Source organism: Macaca fascicularis, chromosome 2, assembly GCF_037993035.2.
Source record: "Macaca fascicularis isolate 582-1 chromosome 2, T2T-MFA8v1.1".
NCBI classification, from domain to species: Eukaryota; Metazoa; Chordata; class Mammalia; order Primates; family Cercopithecidae; genus Macaca; species Macaca fascicularis.
The window spans coordinates 152,681,076-152,705,114 of record NC_088376.1 but is presented as its reverse complement, the minus strand read 5'-3'; the positions used below and the strand labels follow the sequence as shown (position 1 = coordinate 152,705,114).

General features: G+C 52.5%; 1 protein-coding gene across 9 annotated transcripts in view; it reads right to left on the bottom strand.

Annotated features, from left to right (window-relative positions):
• The window catches only part of SLC6A6 (solute carrier family 6 member 6), an 87,593-nt gene that overhangs the window by 52,870 nt on the left and 10,684 nt on the right, over nucleotides 1-24,039 (bottom strand). For 5 of the 9 annotated variants that reach the window (XR_012431527.1, XM_074033071.1, XM_005571686.4 and 2 more), the window contains exon 2: nucleotides 20,748-20,789. Coding sequence is in view for 2 of the 9 variants with exons in the window: in XM_045385696.2 (XP_045241631.2) it covers nucleotides 3,380-3,455 (76 nt within the window). In the remaining 7 variants the exon portion in view is untranslated. Of the gene's footprint in view, nucleotides 1-3,379; nucleotides 3,714-20,747; nucleotides 20,790-24,039 lie in introns of all 9 variants that reach the window. The other 4 variants (XR_012431526.1, XM_074033072.1, XM_045385696.2 and 1 more) reach the window with 1 other exon arrangement.

Genomic DNA, 24,039 nt, shown 5'->3' with positions numbered 1-24,039 from the left:
AAAAAATAATAATAAAGTAGAAGTGCTTTCCACCACTCTAAGTGGAGTAGCTGTTTTAAGTGGAAATTAATCAAAGGCTTTTTTTTTTCTCTTTTATATATATTTTAAAAGTATACCTTTAAGAGACTGAATCATTGAATTGTATCATGTGGTCTGTATCTGTTGGTTATCTGCTCCCAAGGAAAGGTTAACTCAAGCGTGGCGAGCTCCAAAGCCTCCAGAAGCCTGGCAGGCAAAGGACAGGAGTCCACTGGGCTGGCGAGGCTGCAGGGAAGAGTGGGAACCAGGGGACAGGAGGAGTCTGGACTCACAGGCAGCTCTCCTCAGCTCCCACTACTGCAGGTGCCTTTGGGACTGGGGCCCACTAGGGCTGGATCTTCCAACTTCTCGAGAGATGTTGAAATCTGGGTTGTATGCACACACACATTTTTCAGTTTCTAAACCACCACCTGGGTCAAACACAAATGCAGAGGGGGCCAGACTCAGCCTGTGGCCAGTTTGTCCTCTTTGGTCACACGATTGCCCCCAGGTCACCTAAGGTGGCCGTGGCAAAGGGAAGAAAGGGCTCGTGCGGAGATGCTGACCAGGCTGGCTTACAGCCCCGATGGCTTGTCCCGGTGAGGTCATCCAGGAAGCCAGGCATTGTTTTGCCCGGAACAAAGTCGAAACAATGAGCAAAAATATTCTGGTTGTAGTGAAAGTGAATTCTGTTGAGGAAACTGTTTCGGCATGCCATCTCTGGGACAGGGGCTTGTTATCTACCTGGGGTTCAGCATCCTCGGGTGAGGGCCTCCCCTCTCCTGATTTAACTGCAACCTCCACCCCAACAAAGTACAGGTCTACCCTCAGAGACCCCCGACCTCCGCTAGAAGCCTCCTGCCTGGATCACACTCTGCCCTCAACCTGCAGAGAAGCCTCTACCTCACCCCCAGCCTCATCAGCCTTGCCTTTAACAGATCAGGAGGCTGAGGCTCAGAGAAGGGAGAAGCCTTGTCCCAGGTCCCACAGCTACAGGATAGTGGGCCAGGATTTGCACCCACATCCCAACTCCATGACCTTGGTGCCACCCTGGGGCAAGGTGACCTCTTGACGGGGACCAGCCAGACCAGGTAGTTCTTCTTAGTCTGTGGTTTGCTGGGGGAGAGTGGATGACAGTGAGCAGGTTTTGCAAAGAACAAGCCTCTGGAACAACGCCGGGGGTGGTGAGGCACGGTATGAGTTCAATCGACAGCCAACTTGTCACCTTCCCCTCATAAAAACATTGGCAGGTGAACACAAGGTCTGGGGACCGGGTCCAAACTGTTTTATCATCTCCTTGGAAGTGGCAGGACCTGGCCCAAAGCCTCAGAGAACCACAGTCTGGCAGCAGAGGAGAGGCAGCAATGAGAGTGCCACCGTGCCAGCTGCAGGGGGGGGGCTGGAGGCATGGCAGGCTCCCAGTGGCAGGATGGCCTGGGAAGGGCCGGGATGAGGCAAGGTGGCTGGCGCTGCCCCAGATGAAGGTGTTTGGGGCATACACCATACTCCAAACAGAGGTGCCCCACAGCACAGCCCAAGCAGCGAAGTTGGGGAAAGGGCAGTGGGTGAGGTCAGAAAGCTGGGTCATGCAGGCGAAGTCACTTCCCCTCTGCAGCTCAGAGGTCCAGGGTTAGAATAAGGGTTCGAGTGGCTTTGGCAAGCAGTGGTTGTTAATTCACCCTACTATGTGCCAGGCACTGCCCTAGGAACTGGAGACAGTGGTTGAGCCTCACCAAGCTGGCCTGAAGAAGGGGAGATAGACACTAAACACATAAATGAACAAATATTTACGACAGTGCCCACCACACAGAAGTAAACAAAGCAGTCCCCTCTGTGGAGGTGACATTTCATAACAGCAGCAGCTCGCTGAGGACTCACTGTAGGCAGGTCCTGTGCCAAGCCATTTCCAGGCACCAACTCACTCACTTACTCCTCAGCAGCTGGGATGATGGAAAGAGGCCCAGGGAAGTGAAGCCACTTACCCAAGGTCATACAGCTGGGATTCAAACCCAGAAGCTCAGCTCCAGGGATCAAGCTTTTAACCACACTGAAGCTGAGACCTGCATGGCAAAGAACTGGGGGAACGGTATTCTAAGAGCAGGGAACAGCAGGTGTAAAGAGGGCCATGGTGCACCTAGTGAAGAAACAGACAGCCAGCAGGCAGAGAGGAAGAGGGGACGGGGCCCCCAAGGCCAGAGTTAGAACTTGGATTTATTCCAAGTTTTGTGCTGCCCCAGTAAGGGCTCAATGCTTTTGGCTAAAAGCCCTGGCTTGTCCCTGACCACCTGGCCAACCCTTCCCTTCTACTCTGAAAGGGAACTTAAGGGCCATGTTGGATTTTTCCCTGCAGGCACTTGTGACTTTTTTTTTTTTTTTTTTTTTGAGACAGAGTCTAGCTCTGTTGCCCAGGCTGGAGTGCAGGGTGCGATCTCAGCTCACTGCAACTTCCACCACCTGGGTTCAAGGGATTCTCGTTCCTCAGCCTCCTGAATAGTTAGGATTACAGATGTGTGCCACCACACCCGGCTAATTATTTAGTATTTTTAGTAGAGACGGGGTTTTACCATGTTGGCCAGGACAGTCTCAAACTCCTGACCTCAAGTGATCCGCCCGCCTCGGCCTCCCAAAGTGCTGAGATTACAGATGTGAGCTACTGTGCCCAGCTAACACTTTCCGGTGGGGCCTGTGGAGTCCTTCACCCCACATCTCGGCCGCCTGGGTTCCTCACCATGAGCTGAGAACCTGTGGGCTGGGTGGCCGGAATGTCTTCCCCTTGGCCAAGGACCTAACACCTGAGGCTGGCGGCACAAACACAACATCCTCGTGCAGGAAGCCCAAACCCTGCCGGCTCCATGGGTGAAGCCGTGCTTTGAAAGGAACAGGGTCACCCTTTGCTGTGCTGTGCTCTTGGGAAGTCATCTGCCCACTCTACTCTGAGCAGGCACTCGCTTACCTGGGGCAGTTCTCCCTGGGGGAGGTGGCGAGAGCTCCGGCTGATGGAGCACCTGTTACATGCCTGGCCCAGGGCCACCCCCGGGAGACTGGGTCATCTTCACCTTCACAGCACTAACGACTACAGAAGGAGCGGGGGCTCGTTTTGTTCAACAAGCAAAAATTATTCTACAAGTTCAGAGGAAGGAGGAGGTTCCGTGTCTGGTCAGGCGTAGGCTTCAAAGACGTCTCTGGTCAAAGAGCCCCTGAGAGCTGGGCCTGACGGCCTGGACGCACAGAGGAAGGTCAAGTCCCTGAGATGCTGTCTGAGGGGACCCTGGACACCACTCAGTAGACTTCCAGGGCACTCGGTACCCACAGCTGGGCTGGAGGAGGAAGAGGAGCTCAGGGAGGGCCACCAAATGCCTACCTTGGGTACCTGGAGGCCTGCTTTCATGGCCAGAGGCGGGGCCGAGAGCGGCCCCATCTGTAGATTCTGTGTACATGGGGGCTTCTGCAAAGCCTGGCTCCTGACCTGGCGAGTCGTGCACTGTTGGACTTGCTCTTGAGGCTGGAGTTTTGGGGTTGTTTTCCTGTTGCTATGTGTTTAGGCCAATAACAGCACAGCTGCCACACTGCCTGCAGCCCCGCTCCAGGGTGCAGGGGCTGGGTGAAGGGTCGGAGGGAGCCAAGCCCCTTTTCCATCTCCTTCCCCCATGGCCCAGAGCTGGCTGGAGTCAGGCTGCTGCAGGGGCCCCTGGAGCCTGCGGAAGGAGTGGGTGAGTCAGCAGCCACCTCCTGGCACTGACTCACCAGAGACAGCACAGGGCTGTCACTCTTGCTGTCAGTTTCGCTAGCAGCCCAGCCCTCAGCCTGGTTTTGCCGGAAATGGGGGCGGGGTAGGGTAGACCATGAGCCTGAAACAGGCTCTGCAGAGCCCAGGATTATTTCTGGAGGCCACAAAAAAGAAACTCAAGAAAAGAGAAAGGTTGGTTGCCATTTCCTTGACCTTCTCCTTTTAAGCTGTAAGAACCCTAAAGCCCTGCTCCTTGTTGGCTATGAAAAGCAGACAGAGGGCAGCCCCTCCCTTGCTCTATAGAAACTGGAAGGATACAGGCCCCAATGACAGAGTCAGCTAAGGGTGCGCATGCAGGAGCCAGACCACCCCCAACTCTGTCACCAGGGCTCTGCCGGATGCCACAGTGCCATGGAAACCAGCCAGGGCGCTCTGCTGTAAAGCCTTGGGCAAGTCACCTTCTCTCTTCAGTCTCAGTGTTACCCTCTCTAAAATGGGCACAATATCCCATCTACAGTATGTGAAACTCCTACCCTCATTAAATGTTTGCAAACAACCTCCCCCTCCTTGTTCCTCTTTTAAACATGTTTTTCTCCCCGATGAGGGTGGACTTTCTTCTTCCTTCCTACCTCCGCCCCACCTCACTCGGACTCAGAAATTCAGCTCGACCAGAGTGTGGTGCTAGAGGAACCAAGCAGCCTGAGATTTAGCAAGACAGGGTGGGGAACTAGCACTGTCGGTCACTGGTGCCCACTGTGTTGTGGAGCACAGGGGCGTGCTCTACTTATCTGGAAGCCGATTCCTAGGCCCCCTCCACCATCCAGAACCAGCCCAAGACCCCCAGGGCTTGCTGAAGTACACGCTGTGCCTTCTCAAGCCCCAACACCTTGGCTTGTGCTGTGCCCTCAGCCCGGTACACTCTTCCCCTGCCTAATGAGCAGACACCCTTCACTGCCTTGATGGGACAGCCTCCAGGACAGCTCTGTCCCTGCGTTCCCAGCCCGTACTGTCACTGTCTGTTACTCCCCAGTCACCCGGGGCCTGCTTCCTGACATCCGGTATTAATACAAGGCCCAGCACGATGAGGATTTTTCAGATGGAATGTTTAGGGCTCAGGGCTCCGGGGACACTCCGTGTAGGGACAAACAGCCTTCCACGTCAGGCATTCTGAGGGCTCCTCTACGAGGGTGACAGAGCAAACTGCAATGACAGATGCTGGGGGCTGTGGACAGTGGGGAAGGGTGGACCAGAATGTGCTCCCAACATCTGAGCACAGTTTCCCATCAAATGGTCAAAACTCTACAGATAAACCCCAAATCTTTAGGAAATCACTTTTCATTAAAATGATATGTGCATTCCTGAGCATCTTCCCATAATGACTTTCAAGTTAATTTTTCCTGCCCCTAAAGGTTTGCCAAGTGCCGGGGACCCTGGGATCCCACACAAAATTAAAGACTCACAGTGGGGCTTCAGAGGTCTTGGCACGTCCACATCCAAGCCCAATTTACAGATGAGGAAACTGAGGCCCAGGCCACACAGCAGATCAATGACAAGACAAAGCTACAGTCTCTAGCCTCCTCCACAGACAGCCCCATCAGAGCTGGAGGGAACTCATTTCACAGAGGGGAAACTGAGGCCTGAAAGATGTGGTGGAGGGCGGGACATTCCCGACAACCCCAACCTGGTGGGACACAGTGGATGCCAGAGGCTGAACATAAGCTCTTATTCCAAACCTGGGTGGGTGAGGCTCATATCTATTTCTATCAGGTTGGCAACTGTTGATGCAGCGGTGGCAGCAACTTCCAGCACTACAAGATGGTGCCTAACAGCGGTTACTGCTCAGCCAGAAGAAAAGCTCAGCACTAAAATCCACACTTGGGTGGGGCTAGGCTGCAGGGAGGACTGACACTTCTCAACTGTGGTCTTCCTACGTGCAGAGGCCATCTCCCAGGGCAACCCCCAGTGGTGGCCATCTCCCTCAACCTTCCATTGCAATTTAGCTTAAGCTCGGGGGTTCTGGGAACATGGTGTACCTTCTGATGGCCTGTCACTTGTAGTGTGGCCCAAGAGGCCACACCAACCACTGGAAGCTCCTTGAAGGCATGCCCTGACCTCTGCTCCCACCTGCTTAGCTGGGTTTGTTTCTAGCAAACCCCAAATGCCTGCCATGTCAGCCCCCAGCTCAAGAACTCTCAGTGACTCCCAGCTGCCTAGATGATAATCTAAACTTCTCCTCTTGGAATCCCAGGCTCACTAGAGTGGTCTGCCTTGCCCCCAATCTCTGCCACCTTATTTCTCCTTTTGCCCAGCATGAGTCTCTCCGGCACTGCCCCTTTCAAGTCTGCTTGGTTTGTGGGTACTCTCACATTTAGGTACATCCCACCCACCTTGAAGACCCTGGCCCAAGTGTCACCTCCCCGCAAAAGCCCTTCCTCCCCGCCCAAGACTCTTCCGTTTAGCATCCTCCAGCAAAAATCACCCCCACCATTCACCAGACACTGGACTCTCATTCAGAACTTGCAACTTTGGACAAACTTCAAAGTTCTCCTTGGAAACCTCAGTTTCTTGACCTGTAAACAGGCCTCATAATGTGTAAAGTCATTCATTGCTGAAGCCTCTGGGATCTTAGGAGGGACTAGTGGATGACCAGAATCCTCACATGGGGAACATCAGAGCTGCCTGAGACACTGGCTAAAAATGCAGATCCCTGGGCCCATGCAGACCTACTGACTGAATTTTCAAGGTGGGGGCCCACGAATCTGTCCTGTTTAACCAGCTTCCCAAGTGAATCTTAAAATCAGGTGAGGTTGGGAACGGTGGTGCTAATGAACTGGGAGGCACTTGGGCAAAACATCAAACAAAATCAGCTCAGGAAAGAGATTAAGGCTGGCTGATGACAGTGCGTGCATGTGGTGCGTGTGTGCACAGACGTCTCATCTGCCAGACCGTGAGCATCTAGGGGCTGGGCCAGGCTGAGTTTCACTTCTGCCAGCCTCACTAACTCCAGGATCATCCCAAGAGCCATTTGTCCTGGACTTGAGAGTTTGCCAGAAGGTCTCTTATTCCCTATTGCTGCTGCTCCTCACCAGGCCCTGGCAGATGAAGACCTTGGCCCTCATTATACAAATAAGGAAAACGAGGCTCAGAGGAGAATGACCTGGCCAAGGTTACTCTGTAGCGAGTGGCAGAGCCCAGATGTGGACCCAGGACAGAGCCAACATGCCTTTATCCACTTGCTAAAGAGAAAGGGAGTTTGAGAAATCAAGGCAAGGGCTGGCAGGGGGGACCAAGGGCTTCTGGAGCTGGGCAGCTAAGTGGGGCCTGCATATTTGATACTGAGGGGAGAAGCCTTGGAGACCAACCTCAACTCCTGGGGCTGCGGGGTACAGAGGGAAAAAGAAGCCTGGCCTTGTCTCTGCAGCAGGCCAGGGGCACAGTTCAGCTGAGCAGGCCCCAGGCAGTGTCTCCAAGGACAGGAATGAGCTGCAAGGCACATTGCCTGGGACTTAGGGGCTCCCCTCGCTGTCACCCAGCAGTGGCGGGTCACTTTCTCCAGTGGAGGCAGCAGGTGGGACTTCCCCAACAGCAGAAACACCTGTCCCTTAAACACCACCTCCCCAGGCACAGGGACCAATGGCAGGAAAGGCCACCGGAGGCTCTGCTGACACTGCTTGAGCAAGGTGAGGCTTGCCCCGCTCTGGACTGTGGTTGAGACCTGCTCTCAGGAGACTCATCAGCCTGGAGGCGCAGGGTCCCAACTGTCCCTCCCACACACCTGCACACACAGGCCCCTCTCGGTGAAGGCACCCTCCCCAGGAGAGAAAGTTACACACCATAAATAAACCTGTCTGTGCTTCAGGTTCCTCAAATATAGAATGGGGGCAATAACAGTTCCTAAGTTGTGAGGCTGTTGAGAGATTAAAGAACCAAACATGTATGGACTGCTTAGAACAGTGCCTGGCATACAGCAGGCACTTAGAAAGTTCAAGCTATCAGGATGATGACAAAATTGACCAGCATTCTTCCTAAAACCATGGGCAGCCTGAACTCTGAGCCGAGGCCCTGCTGAGCATCTTCTGGGGGCCATGCCCACCGAGTGCTTTACAGATCATCTCACAGAGCCAAGACCAGGGCTCAAACACCAGCCAACCGGTTCTGAGATTCGGGGTGTCACCATAACACCCCGGTTCTGAGATTCAGGGTGTCACCCTGACACCTGGGCCTCCTCCTAGCTGCCCCCTCCCTTCTATTCCAACTATCTCTCCCTGGGCCTCTCAGGGGCCAGCCTCCTCTTCTGCAACGGGTGTGACTGGGGGATCCTGGGGTCCCCATCCATACTCTTGCTGACTGAGCAATGTGAGTCCCCTGGGTTGGTGGCTCCCTGGGGATCTGAGCACAGATGGGAAAACCTGCCATCACCTCCCTCCCCTAGCCCTTAGGATACAGTTAGGGGAGCATCTCAGGGCAGAAAGCAGAGTGGAGGAGCGGGGAGGCCAGATCAAGGCCTGCAGTTCCCCATGCAAAGTACTGAGTACCCTTGTGGCCCTTGGGATGGTGGCACCTGCTAAGTTGGGGAAATGGAAGTTACAGGGGCTGGGAACTGGACTCGAGAGTAGAAAAGGACTTTGCTGTGGACCTGCAGAGCGGCCCCAACAACCCACAGGAGGGAACAGCAGGGCAGCTCCTTGGAGCAGGGTGGCCACGCAGCTTCTTGTCACCCGCTGGCCACCGCGGACACCTTGGGCAGTTGGAGAGAAAACCTTCAGGAGAGGAATGTCACCTTGCGTGGCCCCCAGGATGGCTGCAACTGCAGAAATCAGATACTGGGACCCCTCGACATGGCAGCTTTGAAACCCCACAGCTCCTGGCTGAAGGTCCTTGGGCACCGAAGACCCCTCATTTAGGCACCACTGAATGACAGGTCAGCCCAACAACTTAACGCCCAGAGTTCACATACAGTAAGCAGACAGAGGCTTGGGAAGGAAGGCGGGGCTAGCCAGGAAGCTCTGAAGCCAGGGTGATGGGGCTCAAACCCCAGCTCTGCAACCCTGGGCAGCATATGCTCTGTGCCTCAGTTTCCTCAGCTGTAAAACATCGCTGATAACGGCATCGACTTCACAGGGTGGATGGCAACCACACCAGGTTAATTGCTCAGGACAGGGCCAGGTGCCCAGAGACGTGTACATTAAAACTCCATGTGTGAAGGGGAACAGCTACTCATACTGGGGCTAATCCGGAAGAGCTGCCTGCCTGTAGCAGGACTCAGGACAGCTGCAATTATTGTGGTTGGCTTTTAGGTCTCCCCAAAGGGCTTCTATTCTGTGGCTGTCCAAGGCCAGGTTGTGGGCTATGCCACTCTGGAATGAAGCCTTCCCCAGCCCACAATGTGAGGTATCCCTGCCTTCTAACATTACTGCCTTATACTTTTTGGGATATTATTACTTTTTGGTACGTGGTTTCTCCTTTTACATCATGGCGAGAGCAGTTGGTCACTCAAAAAAAAAAATCCCCATACGATGGTAAAATTAAAAGTGTGCCAGTCCGAGGGCAGGTTACTCCATCTCTCAATCCAAATTTTGTTTCTGAATTTGGAGTAGGTTGTGAAATTCAACACTATCATCTGGCCTAATGTCCCCATTGCACAGGTGGGGAAACGGAGGCCCAAGTGGAGAAGGGCTGCTTGAGCCTCGATGAGTGCCTTGGTCTCCCATGTCCTAGGTCTGGTCTGGATGTTCAGTTCCCTCCCCTGCTGCCTGGATGTCTTAGGCCCAGCAGGGCTCCCTGCTGGTTTGGAGAGCTCTCTCCCAGGCCTAGGAAACACAGAGCCCCAAATCCCACGGAGGTCCTTGGCCCCATGGGAGGGTTCCGCCGACCCCTGTCCACCTGGCAACCCACTTTGTGTCAGCTCAGGTACTGAGAGGCTGCCTGCAGCAAGGATTTGGGCTGAGTCGAGAAAACAGAGGCTCCCAGTGTGGTCTGCGGGGGGGCGACCTGGGCAAGTATCCTCAGTGAGAGGAGCCATGCCCTCCTTCAAGCTGCAGGCCTCTGGGGAAGACCTTTATCCTACTGGGGGCTCTGGCAGGGCCACCCAGGTTGCCAGGAATTAAATGTGACCAAAGGGCTCCCATATTGGCTCCCTGCACCCTCTTACTGTGGGCACAGTCCACTGAACCCCATTTCTCAGGTGACTGCAGTTGCCGGTGACCTCACAGGGCATGAGTCACAGAAGGGAACCCAACGTGGTTCTGGAAAGGGGCAGAGGCTCTGTGAGCAGATGTGGACATGGGTGGACAAGCAAGCACGACTCACTCACTGGAGGCAGGGGAGACTGAGGCACAGAAGCAGCCAGAGAGAGTGCGGAAGACACCCAGCACCCAGGCTATCTGTGCCTCAGAATATCTGAGCATGAGGTCACAATGCCCCTTCCAGCACAGCGCAGGGTGCTGGGCGGCTGTGTTTTCCAGGAAAGTACACCACATAAGAACACTCCGCAGCAGAGCGAAAGCCAGAGAGGGGTTCCTTTATCACAGAACTCCCCATTTCTGGGAGGCCGTTTCTGGGAGGCCCTGCCATTCCCAGGCCCTGGAAGACACATTCCTGCTCATCCTCAGGTGCACCTTCCCCTGAGAAGCCAGTCCAGAAGTTTCTTCTTCCTCACCAAGACCGCAGGAAGCTCTAGGGCAGGGCCAGCCCTCCTCCCAGGTAGGGATGAGGAGGGTCCCGGCTTATTGTCATAGCAACCCTTGGTTCTCCTAATTCCACCTGTTCTTGTATAGCTGAAATAATAACTGCAGCTGACATTGTCTATCTGGCACTGTGATGGGCACTTTACATAATTCTAGCTAACAGAAATGTTTTAATCAGGCTAAATATTTTTTTCTTTCCTTAAATCATTTTTCACTGATTACAGCTGCTTACTTTTCTCCTAATTAGTCTGAAAGTAGCGAGACTTTGTAGCATCTTAGAGTCTAATGGGGCTTAAAAGCACACTGGAAATGCTTTAAATGTATGCAAAACCCTCCAGCCTCGTGGCCAGTCCCAGCTCCCTGGGCTGCGTGCTTGCCTGTGTGGTTTGGGAATCAGCAGGTGGACACATTATTTTACCCAATCCTTAACCAGCCACCCTTTGAGATGGGTTGGGGGGACTTACCCCAAATGGAGATGAGGAACTACAGCTCAGAATCAATAAGCGACTTGACCGAGGTTGCACAGCCAGGAAGTGGTGGACTGGAGTCTGGATCCGTAACCACTGGGCTCTGGGGCACCGCCTGGTTGTGACCTTAGATACCAGGAAGTCTCTCCCCCTCAACCTGACACAGGGGGAAACTGAAACCAGCAGGAGGCAAGGGAATTATGTTTTCAAATTAACTCAAGGATTAGAATCCAGGTCTCTTGAATCAGCCCAGATCAAAAGTAGCTTCACGGACCAGGTGGCAGCTGGCCTCAATCACAAGGGCAGCGGCTAACAGCCCTGGCTGCGCAAGGCCCAGTGCTCAATGCTTGCAAGGATCTTCCCATTTAATTACACTCATAATTGGTGAAAGTCCTGCATACCTGCGGTGATTACTAACTACTGACCCTGCAGGCTAGGGAAGAAATGTTTAGCCATTTAAATTCAGACTGGCCGGAGAAATTAAGAGGCTGATATCCAGGGGTGTGACTAATCTCAACGAAATTGATGAGGGGAAGGACCATGGGTAGTCTCCCAACCCACATCATTTTTGGAAACGCAATTGTTGCCTTCCACCCTCCCTGCCCCGAGTCCCCCACCCACCCCTCACCTCCTTAGAGCTTCCTTTCACTGCTGCAAAGTGTCTCACCCACTGCAGCCTAGGGTGTAATCAGCTTATTCTCTCGTCCATAGCCTGGGCCATCTGAAAACGGCTCCCTTTACTCCTTGGGGGCAAGGATACCTGAGATTTAGGCCACAACTATATATAGCCAAGAAATCTGTCCTTTTTAATTGACTCATCTATTTATTTGGTCAAGCAGTTCCTGCTGACCCCCAGATGGCCGAGTTCTACATAATTCCTCCTGATAATGTGGGTGGAAAGGAGGGGCCCTCCCTGCCTCTGCTGCTTGGGCTCTGTATTCCCAGTGCAGGCAGCTCCTGCGGGACTCTGACAAATAAGCTTTGCCTACTTCCATCCTTCGCCTATGCTGCATCACCTAGAAGGTTTTAGTTGGAACCTAACACTGTGACCCTTGCCAGGTGCAAGTGGTGACCTCAGGAATGTCACTTCCCCCTGGGGGCCTCAGTTGCATCATCTGTAAAATGGGTCATCGCGAATTACACAAGGAAGGTACAAGGAAGTGCCTCGAATACACGATTGGATTTGCTCTCTGGAGAAACAGGATACTCTGTGCCCAAGAAAGAGTAGCCATCTTTCATTTCATGCCCTCGTTCAACCAACACTTGACCTCGACTCCGCCCCTTCTTAGCATCCAGCTAAGTGCAGAGAGAGGCAGAAACAAACACCCCGGGGCTCCAGATCTGCCACACTGGGAAAACACCAGCTGCATCTCCAGCCGGTGTTGTGTGTCAAAAGAGGCAGCTTCGACGGAGCTTCCTTCGACAGCGCTGCGTCCCTGTCCTCTCCCTCCCAATGCACTTCATGGGCTCCCAAAACCACGTGAGTCAGCAAACTGGGTTAGACACCTCGTTAGACTGGGTTTCCTCTGGGGACTTGTGGCTGTGCCTGCAATTCTCCTGCAGCGGTGTTTGGGTGAAGGCAGGGTTTGTCTCTTCTGAAGCCAGTTTTCAAAACAACAAGCACTACCTTTAAGGGGCACCTGAAACCATGAAATAAGGATTCCTGTTTCTGGCTGGTTCCCCAAAGTGAATCAAGACCAACCACTCTGAACAGATCCGAGGTCACAAACCACCCCCACCCATACCCCCACCCCAGGCAGCTTGTCTCCCCTCCCCACTGCCCAGAGCAGGACACCCGAGCCATGCTGCACTCCTTAGGGCTTCTAGAAAGTCACTCCAGGCTTCCACTCTATAGCAGGCCTTTCCACAACTGGGAATGCCCTCACTGTCTGGTGCCCAACTGGCATATTTTTGATATTCAAGACCTCTGGGAGCTTTTTTTTTTCTTTTTTTCTTTTTGTAACTTTGCATGCCCAAAGCACCTTTGAGAGACCCTCCTCACCCCTGACAGGGTCCTGATTTGTAGCATCTTCCCACATAAGTTCCAAGGCTGGACAGAGGGCAGCTCATTTCTAGGTCCCTAGCCCCAGCTGGAGCCTGAGCCACAGCAAAAGTCCATAACTTTTGGATGACTGATCAGACTTTCAATTCTCAATGTTTACATGCTTAGAGATTTTCCCCAAACTTCCCCTGACGTCAAACACTCTTGCTGGGGCCTTTCCCCTACTCAGCAGAGCTGGCAGGGCTTTGAAAAGGTGCCTTTCTCAAATGGACTAGAAAGGCCAAAGGGAAACAAAAGGTCTCGACTCTATGACCTTAAACTGGGACAACCTTTCTCCCCAGAATCATCTGGCAGGTCCAGAAACCAGCCATGAGGCTTCCAGACTCGGCCGCACAGGGATCGCTTGGCCCACAGAAGGCCACACTCCCTGATTTGTCTCTTTTGGGTGAGAGACTTCACTGAATGTCTGGATTGTTAAATGTGAATAAACCACCCCTGAATTATGACCAATATTACTTAATAAGACAGAGCTGGTATTTTCAAAATACCAAATTGCTTTCTCCTATATGTACTTCCTAACCCAGTAGATATCATAGGGCCCATTTTACAGATGGGGCAACTGAGGCCCAGGCAGAAGATGGACTTGCCCAAAGAAGTAGCACCAAAGACTATTCTCTTGACAGCACCACAACAGGACAGGTGGATCTGAGAGGAGCAGAGGCCTGAGGTCTCAAGGTGCTGTGTGACCATGAGCAGGTCACTGCATTCCTCTGAGCCTCAGCCTCAGGAGGCTTGTTATGAGAAGAGTGGATGAAAAGGTGGAGGCAGACAGGCTCATGAGCCCACAGTCACAAACAGCTTCCCTCTACCCACGTGAGAAAGGCCCAGCCTCCTGGCTCTTTACCAACTGCACTGTGCCTGGTGTATAGTGGTTGCTCAATATTTACTAAGTGAATGAACGTTGTCTCACAACACTCATGTGTGAGTGTCTCACACTCATCCCAGGTGTGAGATCACACCGAGGCATGAGAAGGCCTGGTACAGCAGGGCTCCCTCCCCCGGGCACTGTCTGTCCTTCTGGAGGCACTTTGTCCCCTTCTTCCCATCCAGAAGACACATCTTGCTTGCTGGCTGTAGAGTCCTTTTGAAGTCCTCTGGGCTCCTCTACAGTTTTTCCAAAGCAAATGCCCATTACTAAGGGTGTCACGTGGATGACACACATGCCACCTCCTCCCACCTTGCCCCCTTGACAGACATTGCTAATCAATCCCGATTTCCTTCTCATTGATGTGGACCCAGTCTTGGATTCTTCATCAGAATCTGGTCTCTCTGGGCCCCCAGTAACTTAAGGGACAAGAGACAGACCCTTGTCCGGGACAGGCAGGATGCCCAGAAAAGACTTGAGGGGCTGTGAGACTATCAGAAGCTCTCAGGAAAACTCAACCTGGAAAACATAAATGAGAACCTAGTCCCCTCCTTGTGACAGAGGTAGCAAAGGAGGTAGGAGGCGTGTAACACAATGGCCAAGGTGGGACCCCACAAGGCAAGAGGAGTGAGGATGGGGATTTGGAAGCAGGAGCTAAGCTGGGGCTAGGAATTGAGAGGCTGAAGAGCAGGGATGCAACTCTACCTCTGGCTGGGAGGAGGGTGGGGGTGAGAAGCAATGACAGGAAGCCAAGGTGGCCTGCGTGCAGGCCCCCAGAGGGTGAGCCACTAAGCAGCCAAGCTGGGGTGGGGCCTGGACACCAGCCCTATGCCGCACATGCTCTGTGCCTGACTTAGAGTACACTCAGCTCAGAGGAGAGATCTGCACCAGGGCACTGGCTCCTAAATCGAAGGGGTGGAGACTCTTACCCAAGCTCGGCGCTGCCACCCCAAAAACCTACCCTGGGAGCAAATGATTTATTCTATTCACTCATTTTCACGTGGCGAATCAGAAGTCACACAGAGGGTTAGTGACTTGTCCCAGCTCTGCCACTCTGCCAGCAAGTGGGTGAAGACATGAGTAGATAAAGGCACCCTGGGGGTCCCTGTGGGCAGCTGGGTCTGAATACTGGCCCCAGGATACCTTCCTTCATGGGTGCCTGAGGAGCCAGCCTCCCAAAACCCCCAGGGCTGTCTGCAGCCCCAGGGATCCTGGACATGTCTGCTTTTTAAGTCCAGGAAGTTTCTGGACTTAATTGTCCACTGACTTAGAACACATGGACAGATGGAAATGCCTTCCAGGAACTCCCCTCAGACTTCACTGAGGTGGGCAGCCATGGTCTCAAAAGTCCCTGTCCATTTCTGAAAAAGCCCCCTCCCTTAAGAAATCCCCCGGGACCCCTGCTGGGTCCAAGAGCCCAGACGAGAAGATGCACCCAAGGTGTCCTCCCTCCACCTGAGGCCTGAGCTTTCCCGAGAGGCTGAGGCCAGAGAGGAGGCACCTGCCTGCCCTGGTCCCATCTCCCAGCAGCACCTGTGTGCAAAACCAAAGCCAAAGACGCGGGCTAAACGCGGGCTCCTGTCCTGACACGTGGCTGACTTCCAGTTTCTCACTGCCTTCCTGAGCCCCAGTGTTCTCACCTGTAAATGGGGGCAGTAGTAACTACCCTACAAGATGATGTAGGTATCAAAGCTGGAAAAACTGTGCAAACTGCAGAGGGCTGCAGATGCGATTACCATGCATATATTCAGACTTCTCTGAGATAGAGGTGCCAAAAATAATCACAATAATACTAGCAATAACAATAACTATCATTTATTGAAGAACTGCTATGTGCCATTCTGAGCTAACGTTCACAGTTAGAACTGCTAACTTTCACAGTTTTTCTTCCCTGACCCTCACAACCAGAGAAGGGAGCTTCTACATCAGGCCGATTTTACAGAGGATACTGAAGCCCATGGAGAGGTGAAACGATGTGCCCAGAGTCACAGAGCAGGGTAGAAACTGGATGACATTCACACTCAGGCTCATGGGACCCCTGACCTCAGGTTCTAACAGCACATCTTCTCTAGAGGATGGGGTATGTTTCTCAACCTCGAGTCTGGCCCAGTACTCAGAGCTATTTTTTGCTTTACTGGGTTTTTCTTATCTTCCCCAAATGAGAAAGGCTGGCAGACTGGGAGCTGCTTCTCTGCGATGAATTGTTTTAAATTCCGTTTCCTAAAGTCTTGAGGGCAGGAGCTCCCCAGGGAGGTGCCACCCCTCCATCTCGATGCCCCAGGGCTGTCACTGATATCAGGCCAGAGTGTAAATGAGGGCAACCTCTTCGGGGTCAATGATTCATCAGCACGTGCCCAGCATCTCAAACACGTGCACCCCATTTGACCAGCAAGCCCAGTTCTTGCTTAGACCAACGTGTAAAGACGCCCACTGAAAAGACGTTTACTGGCTTCAGCTTTGCCAGACAAAAAAGTTCTGGAAATTGGCTGCACGACACTTTAAATCTACTTACCACAACTGAATTATACACTTTCAAGGGGTTAAGATGGTCAGTTTTGCGTTATGTGTCTTTTACAACAATTGAAAATAGAGGCCGGGCGCGGTGGCTCATGCCTGTAATCCCAGAACTTTGGAAGGCCAAGTCAGGAGGATCACTTGAGCCCAGAAGTTTGAAACCAGCCTGGGCAACATAGTGAGACCCAGTCTCTACAAAAAATAATTAGCCAGGCATGGTGGCATGCATGTAATCTCAGGTAGGTATTCAGGAGGCTGAGGTGGGAGGAAGGCTTGAGCTTGGAAGGTCAAGGCTGTAGTAAGCTATGATCACACCACTGCTCTCCAGCCTGGGTGACAGAGCAAGACTCTATCAAAAAAAAAAAAAAAAATGCGGAGTGGTTTACAAGAGAAACTGTAACCAGCCAATTTCCCATCACTATGGGATTAATTAAATAAACGCTGGTTTATCCAAACAAATCATGACTTACAACAAGGTCAGCAAACTGGCCACTGGGCCAAATCCAGCAGCTTGTTTTCTCTTATCTCATCCTCCAGAGTAGCTGGAACTACAGGCACGCACCACCACGCACGGCTAATTTTTGTATTTTTGGCAGAGATGGGGTTTTGTCATGTTGGCCAGGCTGGTCTCGAACTTCTGACCTCAAGTGATCCGCCCACCTCAGCCTCCCAAAGTGCTGGGATTACAGGCGTGAGCCACTGCACCAGTTCAAAAATGTATCACTTTTATAACCAGAGTAAACAATAAATATCATTTTATTATGGTCTTGGGCCTTCTAGGAAGCGAGTGTTGAGGTTGACACTTTTGTTGAACAGGCCTGAGGTGGCCTCTTCTGACAACACCGGAAGTCATGGGCCTGTTATACCAACACTCCTACATGCACCAGTTTACAATGGGTTTGGGGCGTGGCGGCAGACACCCCATGGGAGATCTCACCACAAGCCCAGAGAGGGTCTCCCTGTTAAGAATCTTCTCTCTTCCTTAAGTTGGCCCAGGCACCGGGAGGGTGAATCTGATTTCTGGACTCGGCCCCATAGGTGAGGGAGTGGGGAATTGCTCTAGGGGGCTCACCTTGGGGGATAAAATGAGAAATTGCATGTGGGGTGCTTGGCACTGATGTGCTAGGCCTTTTGTGCACTTAACCTCACTGTGCTTACAAAGAGATGAGGTTACCCCCACCTCAAAATCCCAGGATCACTGTCTTTCTAACCCTCCTGGGTGCCATTTCAGAGGTGGGTTAGCTGAGGCTCAGGGTAGTTCAGTGACTCCTCCAGGTTACGAAGCCGGCAGGGGCTGGAACCGGGATTTGAACTAGGGACTGCCTGACTCCCCAGCTCCATGGACTCCACTACACGGGTTGCCCCCTGTCAGCAAAACTTTTTTGGGCTTGTCCATTAATAGTTCAGGCTCTGCTGAACAACCAACACACATTTACATGTCCGTATCATGCCCCTTCTCAGATGAGAACCTGAAGGCCAGAGCCCTCAAGTGACATGGCCAGTGAAGAGGGCGCACACCCAGCAGTGCTCAGATTTCAGAGGTGACAAGGTCTGTTGTTCCACCTTGTTCCTCTAGACACCCCTGTCATGTCAGGGGGCCGAGGATCCCTTTCAGAAAGCATAAGCCAAGAGGGCTGCTTGGAGGAGGCATCAGGTAAGTCTGAGGGCAAACCTGCCTCTTAGGCGTTTCTATAAAATGAGCTCCCAAGTGCAAATACATCAGCAAGCCTCAAAAAGAGGAACACTGGCAACCTCTGTTTATTGCCTATAACAGCCCATCCCAGGCAGGGCCCCTTGCACAAGACTCTTTATCTGGAAGCAGAACTCACATTCCAGCCTCCCGGCAGCAGGAGCCTCATTTCCCAGCTGCCTTTGACTACTCATTAACCAGGAGGAAGGCCTGGGGGAAGGGGAAGGGGCTGGACCCAGAGGCCGTTGCCAGCCTGGGGAAGTGGGCTAGAGTCAGCTCAATAAGGTTCAAATCCTTCCTAGTTGTGTGGCCTTAGGAACAATCAATTCATCCCTCCAAGCCTCAGTTTTCTGATCTGTACAATAGAGATGACATCAGTGCCCGCTTCACAGGGCTTCTGAGGAGGCCGTGAATGAGTCTGTGATGTGTTTAGCAGTGCCTGATGTGCAGTAAGCGCTCAATAAATTTGCCATATTTTTTCAAAAAGAGTAAGAGCACACCCACTTCTTTGGGTTGACAGAGGATACGTGAGTTAATACAGTAAACCTCTTCGCAGCATATGAGCCTGCTGAGTCCCGGAAGTGGCAGCAATTATTATTATTGACGTCTATAATTATTATGATGACGAGTGTGGAGGCTGACATGGAGTAGGTCGCCTCCATGCCTGCCCAGCGGCTGGCTGGGTACACACCCCCGCCCGATGTCACAGCACAAAGAATATGTCTCCATGGGGTGGGACCGCTTGTGACCAAGCATCCTATGCCAGCGGGGCTTGATGAAAAGGAAGGACTTGGTCCAGCCGCTAGCAGCAGCAGGCTGAGGAGCTCTGGGCCACAAACAAACGCTTGTCTAGTCCCGGCTTCACAGGGGACCCCACTCCAACCAATCTAAACCCTGGACCAGTGGGAGCTTAACCTTCCCCCTTAGAAATTTCTGCCCAGGAAGCCAGGGTTTTCTAATTCCAAAGCAGAGTCTACAGTGGGTCTTGACATCAATGTAAGGGGTCAAGGCCATCTTTTTCACTAAACGAGACAGAGCAGACCAGAGCACAGCAGATGGTGAGTACGAGGATTATCTGAGAAACTTCAGTTTCATGGCTTGAGTTTCACATGCGTGTTTGTGTACATGCGCACACAGGCCACATCCCATTGTAAAATGTATTTAATGAATGCCGAGGATTAAATAAGACTTTGAAAGCCCCTAGAGTAGGCAATGTCTTAAATCAGTGAAGAAGACATCCCTTAAACCCTTTTTAAAAACATAATGACGATCCTGAACTAAAAGAAAAATAAAGCTGCTGTAAACACTGCAATGTCATTAAGATCCACAGATAACAGAATCACGTCAATGTTAAATCAGTGTCCTGGGGTAGATAACTGTGCTAGGGTTATATAAGAGAATGGCCTTGCTCTTTTTTTTTTTTTTTTTTTTTTTGATACGGAGTCTTGCTCTTTCACCCAGAGCTGGAGTGCTGTGGCACGATCACGGCTCACTGCAAGCTCCGCTTCCCGGGTTCACGCCATTCTCCTGCCTCAGCCTCCTGAGTAGATGGCACTACAGGCACCCACCACCACATCCGGCTAATTTTTTGTTTTTAGTAGAGACGGGGTTTCACCGTGTTAGCCAGGATGGTCTCGATCTCCTGACCTTGTGATCCACCCACCTCGGCCTCCCAAAGTGCTGGGATTACAGGCATGAGCCACCACGCCCGGCCTGGCCTAGCTCTTATGAAAGACCTGAAGGATTGAGGTGAAGGGGCATCATGCCTGCAATTTACTCCCCAATGATTCAGCAAAAATGGAAGAATGTTCACGTGACTATTTTTATTTCACATATTAGTGAGAAAGAGATGAAGCAAATGTGGCAAATGTTACCCATGGGAAAATCTCAATGAAGGGCATAATGCGAGGCCACTGTAATACTCTTGCAACTTTAGCAAAGGTTTTCCATTTTACTTATTTGTTTACTTATAATTTTATTTATATTATTTTTAATTTTTGCTGAGATGGGGCTCATTATGTTGCCCAGGCTGGTCTCAAGCTCCTGGCCTCAAGCGATCCTCCTGCCTTGGCCTCCCAAAGTGCGGGGATTACAGGCGTGAGCCACTGTGCCCTGGGCAACATCGTGAAACCCTGTTACTACAAAAAAATACAAAAATAGGCTGGGCATGGTCGTACGCGCCTGTAGTGCCAGCTACTAGGGAGGCTGAGGTGGGAGGATCACCTGAACCTGGGGAGATCGAGGCTGCAGTGAGCCCTGATGATGCCACTGCACCCCAGCCTAGGCGACAGAGTGTGACCCTGTCTCAAAACAACAACAAACCTTTAACAGAGACAGAGCCAAGCTCAGACCCCCAATCTTCAGAATCAACTCAGTGAGGGCTTCCTCCCCACGGCAGACTTGCCCCAGGCTACTCTGCAGCAGAGCCAGGACAGGGCCCAGGCTGGGTCTCTGAAACCAGTGCTTGGCCCATTTGCAGGGCCTCCCTGTGCCCTCTCTGGCACAGACTGGCTGGGGACCAAGCAGGCACAGAGTGGCCAACCCAGGCCAGGGGATCTGCCACCTGGAGGTGAGGTGTGGACAATGTCTGTGGGCCTCAGGGGTCCTATCTTGTCCTCCTAGAGCCTGGGAGAGACACGGAGCTCCTGAGCCCCCCACCTTGGGTCACTGCACAATGTGTGAGACACCCATCCCACCTGGAGGTCCAAGGTCACTTACCTTTGGGAGCTCCTCAGAAGGGCTGTGGTTCTGGTTCTGGATCTATTGCAAAGAGAGGAAGCAAAGACAGAAAAAAGAGATCCGGTCAGAGGCAGACTGTGCACAGGGCCTCCGATTTTTCACCCACTTGTAACCACCAGACGTGTGTGCTGGGGAGGGGCTGACCAACCCCCATGAAAGGCCAGGACGCTGAGGCTCACACACGCAGACTCACACATGCCAACACAAGCTCACATGCAGACACACACTCAGACACATGTGTAATCATATGCAGACTCCCAGCCCCAACACTTGCCTGTGTCAGCCACACACACGTTCACAGTCACACACAGACCCACATGAGACACACACTCACACAGGCACTCCCACTCACTCACACATGCCCCTCTTCTGGATGCAGGGTACCCGAAACTCAGTCAGCAGCAAGAACCAGCATGTTGTCCTTGGTCAGAGGGGGACAAGGTTTCAGCTGCAAATGGGTAAGCTGTTCCACAGCCCTAGCCACAGAAAGCCCACACTCCTGAGCGCCCCGCCAGCTCAGTCACGTGGCCTGACTATTCCCAAGGGGCGCAGGGACACACCAGAGCCAGAGTGAGGGGCCTCGGAGAAGATCCTTAGGGGATGTGGTATTCACCAACCAGTTCGGGGGCGAGAATTACTGTGCCCAGGAAATCTGCTGAGCTTTGCTGAGCCAAGCAGTCCCAGACATGACTAACCCGGAAGACTTTTTTTTTTTTTGGTTCTGTTGTTTTTTCAGTAGAAGCTCAGTTTGGGAAATAGGCAATTGGGGGCAGATCACCTCCTCCTACCAGCAAAGCTCCTTGCCCTGAGGCTGGAAGGCTCTCTAGGATTCCTGGAATCTAAGTGTACAAAGTCAGGAAATGATTTCTTCTCAACTGAGATATTTTCAATGAATTGTTGAACTGGGATTAGCAGAGATGGGCAGGGGGTGTCTCTGGGGGAGAGGGTGTGGGAGGGTGGGTCTGGGAGGGCAGACAGAGGAATCCAGGACCCCTGTCCTTGCTGTAGCCGCAGCCCTGCCCTGGCAGCCTCCTTCCCAGACCCAGAGGCACACTTGCCAGTGTCAGTAAATGCCAGTCCCAGCAGCCTACAGAGCTCCCTCTCCCCCAAATTAGATGACCTCATTGCTTCATTAGGGCCCCCGCATTCAACAGGCTCACACTGGCACCCACTGGGTCCGAGGCACTATGGGGTAGGAACAGTCGGTCAACAACTTATGGTGCACTTCATGTGCCAGACACTACACTGGGCACATGAAGCTCAGCAGTAGATGACAGAGCCAAGGTCCCTGAGCTCATGAAGCGTGGAACCACGGGCTAGAGGCTGGGCACATGACAGCCCACCAAGGCTTCATTCTGGGCTCTGTGAAGGCTGGGGTGGATTAGTGATGTCTGCCGTGGGTTTGGGTGGTGGAAGTAGCAACGTAAACCTTGCTATCCTAGACCATACACAAGGAAGTGGGATAAAGTGAAAGATGAAGGCAGCCTGTTTAAAGCACAAGGTGAAGAGAATCAGAGGAAGGAGAGTATAATTCTGCCTGGGGCAAAACCTTACCAATTACAAGAGGCCAGCCCATCTCAGAGAGGAGGATAAGAATGGCACTAAAGGCCAGGTGTGCTCATGCCTGCAATCCCAGCACTCTTGGAGGCTGAGGCAGAAGCATCATAAGCCCAAGAGTTCAAGACCAGCCTGGACAACACAGGGAGACCTGTCTCTACAAAAAAAAAAATTTAAAATTAGCTGGGTATGGTGGCACATGCCTGTAGTCCCACCTACTTGGGAGGCTGAGGTGGGAGGACTGCTTGAGCCCAGAAGTTTGAGGCTGCAGCGAGCAGTGATCATACCACTGCAGTCCAGATGGGGTGACAGAGTGAGACCCTGTCTCCTGAAAAAAAAAAAGAAAAAAAGACTAGCACTAAAGTCCATCTATCTAGCCTGCTGGCACCCATGCCCCTTCTGGGGACAGCCTAAACCTGTTCCAGCAGGAGACCCGCATAGGCCTACATTGGAGCAGGGGGCGGCACTACACTGGTGAGCAGCTAGGGCATCCATGGAGAGTGAAGCAGGCATAGAGAGACACAGAGCCAGGAAATGGAGAGAAAGAAACTGAGTCCCGATGACATCTTTCAGCACCTGGATTCAGCCCCAGGCTGAAGTATGGCCCTGGGCTTTTTTTTTTTTTTTTTTTTTTGAGACGGAGTCTCGCTCTGTCGCCCAGGCTGGAGTGCAGTGGCCAGATCTCAGCTCACTGCAAGCTCCGCCTCCCGGGTTCCCGCCATTCTCCTGCCTCAGCCTCCCGAGTAGCTGGGACCACAGGCGCCGCCACCTCGCCCGGCTAATTTTTTGTTTTTAGTAGAGACGGGGTTTCGCCGTGTTAGCCAGGATGGTCTCGATCTCCTGACCTTGTGATCCGCCCGTCTCGGCCTCCCAAAGTGCTGGGATTACAGGCTTGAGCCACCGTGCCCGGCCGGCCCTGGGCTTTTAAGTTAAGAGTCAGTAAATGCTCTTTTTTATTTTTAATGTCAGTTTGGGCTGGGTGTGATGACTCATGCCTGGGAGACAGAGAAAGAGTCGTCTCAAAATAAATAAATTAAATAAAACTAAAGTCTGTTTGAACTGATTTCTGCCATTTGCAATATAAAAATCCAGACCTATACCCTGCCTTGAACTTGCTATGTAATTTTATGCATGTCTCTGACATACTCCTCCCATCATAAAAAAGAGGAAGGATGCGGATGACAGAACACCTGAGGTTCCCGCAGCCCTGGAACTCTAGTTATCACAGGCAAGGGTTAGGCCTGACCCTTCCCCCCAGCCCCACCCCTGGCCCCAGGCACACAGCCAGAGAGGTCATCAGCCCTTCTCAAAGTTAAACACAAAGCAGAATTGCCTGGAGGGCTCTTGAAAACCCAGATTGCAGAGCCCCACACCCAAGGTCTAAATGAGCAGGTCTGGGGTGGGGCCTGAGGTTCTGCATTCTGCAGGCTCCCACGTGATGCCCATACTGCTGGGCCAGGGACAGCATTTTGAGGACTCAGACTCACTACGTGTTCTACTTTCCCAGTTTGCTGAGGACAGGTGCTCAGTGCAAAAATAAAGCCCCAGCCAGCAGGAGACCACGACCTCTCTGTCCTCAAAGCAGACCGCGATTACGGAGAACGCCCGCATGGCTGCGGGGATGAGCCAGCCTTTAAACAACAGAAGCAGCAGGTCCCAGCTCCTGTGGTCCCACTGCTGCCCCTTCCAGCCAGCCGTGTTCCCTGGAATGTAT